General features: G+C 48.3%; 1 protein-coding gene across 2 annotated transcripts in view; it reads right to left on the reverse strand.

Annotated features, from left to right (window-relative positions):
- Positions 1-6,130, reverse strand: part of Atp6v0a4 (ATPase H+ transporting V0 subunit a4) — a 42,074-nt gene extending 35,944 nt beyond the window's left edge. The window contains exons 1-5 of one of the 2 annotated variants that reach the window (XM_005365836.2): positions 6,014-6,130; positions 4,807-4,885; positions 4,428-4,522; positions 1,569-1,694; positions 942-1,036 (exon numbers count right to left, since the gene is read on the reverse strand). In XM_005365836.2, the coding sequence (XP_005365893.1) occupies positions 942-1,036; positions 1,569-1,694; positions 4,428-4,522; positions 4,807-4,885; positions 6,014-6,130 (512 nt within the window). Of the gene's footprint in view, positions 1-941; positions 1,037-1,215; positions 1,225-1,566; positions 1,695-4,427; positions 4,523-4,806; positions 4,886-6,013 lie in introns of both variants that reach the window. The other variant, XM_013353242.1, reaches the window with a different exon arrangement.
- Between the last annotated feature and the right edge of the window lie 4,053 nt (positions 6,131-10,183).

The raw sequence follows: 10,183 nt of genomic DNA on the forward strand, positions 1-10,183 counted from the left end.
AAAAAAAAAATAAAAAAATAAGAAGATAAAAAGAAATACACACTGATATACAAATATCTCTGTTTTACAGCATCCTGGTACTTAGATAACTGCTGGCTTAAACGTCTAACATGGTCTTCAAAAATGTAACTTTTCAATGGTTTATTACTTTAGATAACGTTGATCTTTTATTACCTTCAAGTAAAATATTTATATAAATGTCATCTTCTTTCCATTTCATTTTTGGTTTTGGGTTTTTGTTTTGTTTTTGAGAAAGGGTTTCTCTGCAATCCTGACCTGGAAGCTCTCTATGTAGACCAAACTAGCCTGGAACTCATAGAGATCCGCCTGCCTTTGCCTCCAGAGTGCTGGGATTAAAGGTGTGTGCAACCACAGCCAGCTCCATTTCAAATCTCAATAAGCTCACAAATATTTACTGAATAAAAAATTAGGGGCCTCCAGCCACAATGTTCATTAATGTTTTAAACTTCATCGACCTCCCATAAACACTGAATACACCCCCATTTTTAACTGCCACATATTTCATGAGTATCATGCCATACTTCTACCACTTAGGGTTCATTTGCCTGCTCAACTTTGTCATCCCTAACATTTGAAAACTCCAAATATATTTTATCAAACACAAGGGGGGGGGGGTGGAACATACCTATCTCCTAGCTTTGTCCCAAAGCTAGAGAAGAGTCACAAATAAACCATGAAGCCACATCCGCCCCATATGGGAGCCCTGTACACAGGCAGGCACTCTCCAGGATGAAGCCATGAGCATAGTCACGAACAAGGGGCCCTCCCTTCCTCACCTCACCAGCCTTGTAGGTTACCCCCCGGTCTGTCCCTGCGTGAAAATTCTCCCTCGGTCGGGGAGATTTACCAAATACCAGGTATCAGGCAAAAGACCAGGAACCTACCCACACCCAAGTCTAAGGACATGGAGTGATACTAACCCCAATTTCCCAGTCATGAACGCAGGTATGGCTCTTAACTCCAAGAGACCCGAAGTGTCTTCAACAAAGAAATCGTCAGCTAAGTTGGTTTCTGTCTGAAAGACAAACACCAGCCCTGTCATCAAACACGGGCACCTTAGAAGCACCCGGACCTCGGGCTTTGCTAAGGAAGCTTTAATCTTCCACAGATGTTAACAGAAGTGAACAAGAAAGAGCTCCTTGTCAGGATAAAAACCCCCAAACCTTCCCACCCCAACCCTAAGTCTACTCAAACCCCATCCTCCTTGTTCTGGCTCCCCTTCTCTTGGGTCATACTTTTCTTATTGAGACAGGGTGTCACTATGTCACCCTAACTGGCCTAGAACTTGATCTATAGACCAAGCCTGCCTCTGCCTCCCAAGCACTGGGATTGAAGGCGTCACCACCATGCCTGACCCAAGTGCCATCATTTTTTTTGCATTCCCTTGAACAGGAATCACTGTTGGAGTACTCCCCACTTCGCTGATAGCGTGGCCACGGACCAAGAAACAAAGTGTTTTATCCATAGTCCAGACCAGCCAATTTTTAAAACAGAAACTTGGGGCTCTGAGGAAAGGACCCTTTACTGACCACGCCCCCAAGAAACACCTCAAAAAAGTCCTGGGTTTTCTTTAGGAGGTATTTGAGTTCTGTCAGTTCCAGAAAGCTCTTCTTCAAAGCCTGTTGGCTCTGGTTGGCTTCCTGGAGCTCTCCTTCCAGTTTCTCCAGAGTACTCTGAGCAGGGAATTAAAAAATAAGCCAGGTTAAAAGTGCTGTGACCCTCATTCTACACACTGACCCTGATTGAGAACTAGAGAGCAGAGAGCCCATCCCCGTCAAATTACAGCTGAAGCTGGGTGCTCCAGTCGGCTGTAAATTAAATATTCTTGTAGAAGGCAGCAAAGGCCCGACAAACATTGTCTGGAGTGTCATCCTCCGACAGTGGCAATCCACAATCACTGAGGGATGAAGGAGAACTCTTGAGGAACTCATGGTGTCTTGTCCCCTTTAGGTAAGAAAGTAATTTTACACGTTGGAAATCTAGGTTAAAATGCAAGACAGGAGAGTATTCTCCCCCCTCCCCCATGACCTCTGCCCAGTTCTATGTGGATCCATGGATCTGAAGAACCAAATTCGAACAAGAGATAAGAGGCTACAGAGAATAGTGAGAAAAAAGGCAAGAAGGCAGAACTGAGTCAAAATCAAAACAAAACAAAACACCCACAACAATTTATTCTCCTGACTGAGCACACACACCAGAGAATAAAGCTTGTGTGAAACCTGATGGGAAAAATCACCAGCAAATCAGGACGGACACACACATAAATCACATGGCAGTCAATCATAGAATAGTCTGGAAAAACAACTTTTCTGTTTTGTTTTAGAATGTTCAAAGAGGTAAGTAAGAGAGGGGGCTCCCTTCATTAATAAGGAAAAATGATAAATGGTTAAACAGCAATTACCTCAAATAAGAAAGCAGGCAGGGGACCAGCAAGATGGCTCCACAGGTAAAGGCACTTGCCGCCAAGCCTGACAACCCAAGTTCTAATCCCAGGACCCACGGAGTGAAGGAAAGAACCAACCCCTGCAAGTGGTCCTCTGACTTCCATATGCACATCACAGTATGTGCATATGCACACTCACCCGAGAGACAAAGAAATGTAAGAACTTGAAAATCAGACAGACATAAAAAGATAACTATTAGAAATCTGGAAAGTGAAAAGATATAGCTATTCAAATTCAAAGCCCAATAAATGAGATGTAGTACATTCTAGACATGATTTGTAAATTTAATATTGAAATGTAACAGCCAGGCATGGTGTTTCACACCTTTAATTTCAGTACTTAAGAGGTGGAGGCAGGTGGATCTCTAGGAGTTCAAGGCTAACCTGGTCTACTTAGTGAGTTCTAGGACAGTCAGAGCTGTATAATGGACACACCCTATCTAATAAGGGAGGAAGGGAAGAAGGGAAGAAGGGAGGGAGGGAGGGAGGGAGGGAAAATCCTAGGTCACTTATTTAAAAAAAAAAAACCTTTAAAATAGAATGGAGAGCTGGGCAGTGGTGGCACATGCCTTTAATCCCAGCACTTAGAAGGCAAAGGCAGGTGGGCCTTTGTAAGTTCGAGGCCAGCCTGGTCTACAGACTGAGTTCCAGGACAGCCAGGGCTACACAGAGAAACCCTGTCTTGGGGGAAAATTACAATAGAGAGGACTAGAGACTGGGCTCAGTGGGTTAACAGTATTTGCTGCTCTTGCAGAGGACCTAGGTTCAGACCAGCATCCACATGGTGGCTCACAGCCAACTTAACTCCAGTTCCGAGTGATTCAAAGGCCTCTCTGTCCTCCATGGGCACCAAGCACACACATGGTGCATATACATCCACGCAGGCAAACACTCAGACATGTAAAATAAGTATACCCAAGAAGGGCTGTCTATACCAATGCTACCACCTTCCCCTCTGCCTCCTGAAAACAAGTGTATACTGTCAGAAAAAAACTGAATGCTGGAATTTGGAGCAGTGAGACTTGAAGGTGCCTACTGAAGAGTTTACAGAACAGTCAGTTAAAGCAATCAGAGTCCAGCTGGAGAAATTTTTTTTTTAAGTTGAAAAGAGCCAGTTCACAAACTTTGTTCTGCCAGGCACTTAAGAGGAACACATCCAATTCAGCCTGTCCTATGGCACCACATAGATAAGACTCCACTGCCTATGAGAAACTTCTATACTCAAAGGAGTTCGAGGCCAGCCTGGTCTACAAGAGCTAGTTCCGGGACAGCAGGCACCAAAAGCTACAGAGAAACCCTGTCTCGAAAAACCAAAAAAAAAAAAAAAAAGAAAGAAATTTCTCCTCAAAGTGGGGCGAGCTTGCTCAGAGCGGTGTTGAGAAAGGAAAACAGCTCCCCCAATCAGCATAAGAGGCCCTAAAGTGGTACCCTGAGATTTTCCTAGGACACTATCTTAGTTAGGGTTTCTTTTGCTGTGGTGAACAGCAGAACTAAAAGCAGCCCGGAGAGGAAAGGGTTTCTTTCGGCTCCAAGTACTAGTCCATTTCAGAGGAAGTCAAGGCAGGAACTCAAACGGGGCAGGATGCTGGAGGCAGGAGCTGATGCAGAGGTCATGGAGGGGTGCTGTTTACTGGCTTGTTCCCCATGGCTTGCTCACCCTGCAAGAGCCCAGGACACCAGCCTAGGGATGCTACCCCCACCATGGTCTGAACACTCCCTCATCCACACTAAATAAGAAGATGCGCTCTAGGCGTGCCTACAGCCCCATTTTATGGAGACGGTTTCTCAACTGACGCTCCCTCCTCTCAGATGGCTCTAACTTGTGGCATGCTGACATAAAACTAGCCTGAGCAGACACGAAGTAGCCCCCAAAAAGGAACTATCACCTACTTGTTCACATGTAAAGAATCTGAAAACTGCTTGACCGTCCTCAGCTCAGGGGATGGTAAAGCGAGGCTCTTACCTCCAGGGTGATCATTTCTCGGGGGAGAGGCGTCTCTGGCTCCTTCTCGGGCGTCTGGATTACAATCTCGTTTTGCATCTCATCTTCCAGAAAACCTGAAAGAAAGCACAGGTATCAGGACTTCCCAGAACCCGGAAGTGGGGGTCCAGCAGAAGAGGTGCCTCGGGCCAGCTGAGTAATCTGGGCTGCTCTAGTTCCTGACCCATGAGGAGTGGGGGTCCATCCTCTTTCCCATGTTGGCTTGGCACAGCTCTCTGCCATGTAACGCTTCCTGAAGTGGTTCCCAAGGCAGAGGGTGCGGGGAACCATGGTAATTAAGTTCTATAAACTAGCTACTGCTTTTGGTTCACAGTTAGGCAATGAGAGGAAAGAGGCTTACGGAGGATTCGCTCCAGCGACTCGCACCTTCGGACTTCATTCACAAACTTCCTCTGGAAGCTGTTCACATTTGCATTGAGCTGCAGGAAAGGGGAACCACAGGCTCACGTTAGGGATCTGCAGCTACCAGTGTCTTCCCCTCCTCGCTGCATTACCCTCTGGTCGCTGGAGACGGCTGCTAGCAACGCGGTAGGAACACACATGCTGCGCACGGGATGTATGAGTCCCAGGCAAGTTGCACCTTCCATTCCTACCATCCTCAGTGGGGTCAGGAATATGAGGGGACCGAGAACACCGTACAGGTCTATAGAGTGCATCCGGGTCATCAACGGGAATTCACCCTCTGCTGTGGGTAACTCTTAGCTTAGTATAATAAACATTAGGCCTAAAGAGAGGGCTCAGTGGTTAAGTGCACCTTCCATTCTTCCAGTTAGGGTTCCAGAAAGCAAGTCAGGCAGCTCACAGTCACTCGGAGCCCCAGCACCAGGGGACCCAATGCCTCTGACCTCATGAGCACCACACTCAGATGTGTGCATGCATGCCCGCGCACACTTACTCATGATAAAGATAAAATCTTTAAAAAATTGTTAGTGAGGACTGGCCTCTGGTCGAGTGCTATGCTAACTAGCAATGCAAAGGACAAGACCAGGGCCTCCCACGAGGGAGCCAAGGTTTGACTTTGACCTTGGTGAGGAAATAAAGAAGGACTTATTTTCTAAATTGGACTCACTTAAAGCTTGGCAAAGATATAAATGGCCCATGAGAAGCAACACTCCTGATAGCCCATCTCTAGAGTGCCATTACCGGAACTCAGTGTCGGAAGCAATTGCCAATTCCAGGATGGATGCGTTGCCTCTAGTCTGACTAGTCAGAGAAAATAGATTCTGCATCCACTTTGAAAACTGGTAAATTCTCTATTCACTGCCTAGATCCAGCATGTGGAGACGCTGTGCAAGAACTGAAACACTCACTCACTGAACTGCAGCTTCAAAACATTCCCAGAGAAGATGCGGGAGGAGAGTAGAGAGTGGCCTGCTGAGGGTCAGGAGAAATCTCAGCCGGAAGGTCAGGGCCCTGGAATTCCGCCTAGCCTAGGTCTGGGCTCCTCTTCCAGCAGAGTGTGTTTTGTTGCTCATCAAGAAGCATTGTGCAAGGGCTATCCGTTGCCACCCCACCTTCCTCTTATCTCCAAAGAATGCAGCACCTACGTCTTTGAACTGAACCAAACCAAGCTCTCCCAGCTCAGCTACACAGCAATAGGCAGCCTCCACCTGGAGAAAGACTTGGGATAAACACATCTCCTCACTTCGAAACACAGATGCCATGTTGGCCCAGCCTTAGTCTGGAGGGGGGGAAAAAAGAGAGAGAGAGAGATAGAAGGTAATAAATATATGAAAATCGTAATATATTTAATTAATATTATAATTAACTTATATTAATCAATATAATTAACTTATATTAATCCTAACTTAATATAATATTACTGGGTTATAGCCCAGTAATAGAGTTCTGACATAGCCATGTATGTTCACTGAACACAGCCTAGCTCAATCCCCAGTGCCCATTAAACCACTCACACATACACAGATACACAGACAAAGAGAGACAAAGACAAAGAAATCAACATTAATGAACCCAAATCACCCCAAACTGAAACTTGGGAGCACCATATGATGCCACATCTGGAAGAAGTGCTCCGGCCCCACTTCCAACCTTACCTGCTAGTCACAGCTACGACACCTGTGCTCTGAAAATAACAGTGCAAATTCCCCTCCAGCCATGAGTATGCAATGTTTAAGTTGAGACGTGGAATGAGTTTTGCCTGTAGACTTGAATTCTATCCCCAACATAGTGTATTGTGTGTGTATATAAATTGCAAATATGGAAATCTAAAAGTTCCAGCGCCAGCCTTTCAGGTAAGGGGTGCTCAGGCTGGGGGACCAGACTTCCAAGGTTGGTCAGAGAAAAGCAACTAAGGCCCTGGCTCTCCCAGCCACCTCCAACCACTCAGCGTACACCGTACACCGTAAGGAGCCTACTCGAGGCTCAGGGACAATGCATTCCAAAGTGTGACTCACATTCCCCCACCTCCAAACATTTATCATGGGCCTGGGAGATTGCTTAGTGGAGAAATGCACTTGCCATCTGGCCGGATTTAACTGAGTTCAATCCCAGAAACCATAAAGTAAAGGGAGAGAGCCGGGTGTGGCAGTGGGTGCCTTTAATCCCAAGGCTGGGGAGTCAGAAGCAGGTGGATCCTGAGTTCAAGGCCAGCCTTGAACTGTGTGTGTACACATGTACATACATACATACATACATACATACATACATACATACATACATAGAGAGAACAAACTTGCAAAGAGCCCCAAAGTTTTCACTAAATAACACATCAGGTTCAGACCCAGGAGGGTCCCTCCGACAACTGCGCGTACAGTAAGAAGCTGCCTTTCCTGTCACCTTCCGGCATCATCACCCGCCACTGCTACCTCATCTAACCCCACGGCCCAAGCCAGGAAACCCCTAAGGTCTGCAGGTCCGGGTCTCCAGCCGTAAGGCCCTGAGCCTCCTTTCCTCCCTGGCTGGCACAGACTCCCCTATTCTTGTTTCTGTGTGACTGCCAGGGCCTGGTACCCCAGATCCCTCCCTGACTCCACTGACTAGCTCTAGGCTCAACTCCAGACCCTGGGGTTCAGGACCCTCTACTTCAAGGCTTCCCAAGCCTTGACCCTTCCCCTGGTTCCATCCATGAGGGACCCCTCTCCCCAACTCTTCCTCCACGATTCCATGTCCAGGCCTCCCAGGCTGCCACCTTCGCGTCTGGAGAACCTAGAGTTCTACCTGTTCTAAGTGAGCCCTCACACACAGTCTTCTGTACCCCTAGAGCACTGATTCATCTTCTTTTCTGACTGTGCACCCCTCTTTCCCATCCCCCTCCACCAAACCCTTCTCTAGAACTCTTCTCCTGGACCTTTGGGGCCCACACACCACACACTCCTGAAACAAAACAGTCACGGTACCCAGGGCACTGATTTCCTTTAGTGTCTCTTCTGGAGCAGAAGGCAAGGGAGGACACTTTCCTGGGTTAGGAAGGAAGGCCACGACGCTCTCCAGTGGGTGCAGGCGGTGAATGGGGGTCTGTCCACCGGGGAGCCCCCCAGAGGGTCCCCATTGCTTCTCTCCATCGTTTTCCTTCGCGTCAACCTAGAAAACCGCTGGCCTCTAAGCATCGATTTCACTTCATAACACCCGGCAGGTCCACGGCCTGCCAGACCCCGGGCCTGGGCCCCAGCAGGATGAAGTCTAAGACTCACGATCAGGCCGAGTGGAGGCCCCACGAGTGGCCTGTCTGCTGGGCTTCACATCTTCACCCCCCTCTTTCTCCCTAATCCTGCACCTACCTCAGGGCCTTTGCTCATGCTCCCCAGCTGAGCCCGGAGCCTCAGTCTTCCCCTCCACCATCCGGATACCCCCACACCCCACACGGCCCTGCCATCTTCCATTATGGCCACGTTCCATTCTTCCATTAGCCCTCCCTGACTACCCTGCCTCCTGTCTGCTGCCGGATTATCAATGACTTGCTTAACAGGTGCTCAATTTCTCCATATCTCCATAGCTAGCAAAATCCTGAGGCTGGGACTAACCCATTAGCTTAGCATAGAGCAAGCTCAATATTAATCACAAAGTAATTGTCAAAGATGATGTTCTGACTTTTCCTTAAACCCCGCCCCAGAAGTCCACCAACTGGAGCTGCAGCTTTGCCTTTGGGCACCAAAATGAATCAGAAAGGGATTTTTTTTTTTCTATTCTGTCTGATAAACAAGGCAACACGTTCACAGAACTATAAGACATTAGTTTCATGCAGACCAAAAAGCACAACACCAAGACCTTTCTCACCTGAGTTTCCTTGGAGCGGGTTTGGGTGGAGACCCACTGCCCAATTCCTGCAGCAGGGAGTGCCCAGCAGCAGCAGAGGCAGCAGCAGCAGGCGGCAGCCACAGTCAGTTGTGGCTTTCAAGGTGGCCCAGAGCCCAGTGGCAGGGAGGCTGCCTAGCCTCTCTCTCTCCACACACTGTCCCAGCTCCCTCTCCAGAGGCCACTCTGTTGTATCAACACATCCTGCAGTAGGTGAGCTCAAACCTGCCACACCGGCCAGCCCTGCTCCACCCTAGCCCCAGCGGGCCCCGCCCTCAGCGTTGACCTTGAGTCCCCACCCCCAAGCAAGACCGGAGTTCTCTTGGGGGTGACTTGCCCCTCAGGGAACTGAGGTTGGGGACGAGGTTTCCCGGGGCCTTAGAAGGGCAAGACAAGACAGCAGGCTAGTTCAACTCCTACACAAGTCAAAATACTCCTTCAGTGGCAAGAATGAGGCTGGGTGTGGCTTACTGGTAGAGCACTTGCCTAGCAGGTAGGAGGTCCTGGGTTTGATCCCCGACACACCGCACAAAACAGTAAGAATGAAATCACATTAGGAAGTTGGTTTAGAAGAGAACAGAGCATCCCATTCACTGTCCGTAAGTACTTCCCCAGACAGCTGTGTTCCTCAAGGCGAAGAGGCAGGCAGGTGGAGCCTTAGAGGAACCCAGCAGGTGAAGTTCAGCCTCCCAAGGGCCAACACTGCCATTTATTTTGCAGTGATGAGAAGAACAGAGCGAGTCAGGTTTCTCTGGGCTCAGAAATTTCCTCTGCAGCAGCCACCTGCCTGCCTTGATGTGAATGAATTTTCCAGAACAGCTTTTCCAGGTAGTTGTGTGCCAGTTCCCTTTGGGTACCCACCGAGGGTCCCCAAAATGCACCCAGTTTGTCCTCAAATGAGGGGTGTTTTTTAGCTGGTCCCCTCCCCCCGTTTTATGGTGTGTATGTATGTGTTTTATTTGAGACAGGGTCTCACATAGCCCAGGCTGGCCTTGAACGTACTAGGTAGACTCTCTGATCCTCCTGTCCCCTCTCCCCAGTGCTGGGAGAGCAGGCATGTGCCACCACCCCTGGTTTATGTGGTGCTGGGATTGAACCCAGGGCTTCATGGATACTAAACAGGCACACTGCTGTCTGAGCCACATTCCCAGTGCTTGTTTTTCAGTGGTTTTTGTTGTTGTTGTTGTTGTTGTTGTTGTTGTTTGTTTGTTTGTTTGGTTCGTTGGTTTGGTTTTTCGAGACAGGGTTTCTCTGTGGCTTTGAAGCCTGTCCTGGAAGTAGCTCTTCTAGACCAGGCTGGCCTTGAACTCACAGAGATCTGCCTGCCTCTGCCTCCCAACTTCTGGGATCAAAAGCATGCGCCACCACCGCCAGGCCAGTGTTTCTTATGGAAAACGATAAAATATCTGTCAGAATAGAAAAACTAGCTCTCGTGCAAGGACCTTCTAAACACATGTCACTTA

This window comes from Microtus ochrogaster, unplaced genomic scaffold (genome assembly GCF_000317375.1).
Source record: "Microtus ochrogaster isolate Prairie Vole_2 unplaced genomic scaffold, MicOch1.0 UNK4, whole genome shotgun sequence".
NCBI classification, from domain to species: Eukaryota; Metazoa; Chordata; class Mammalia; order Rodentia; family Cricetidae; genus Microtus; species Microtus ochrogaster.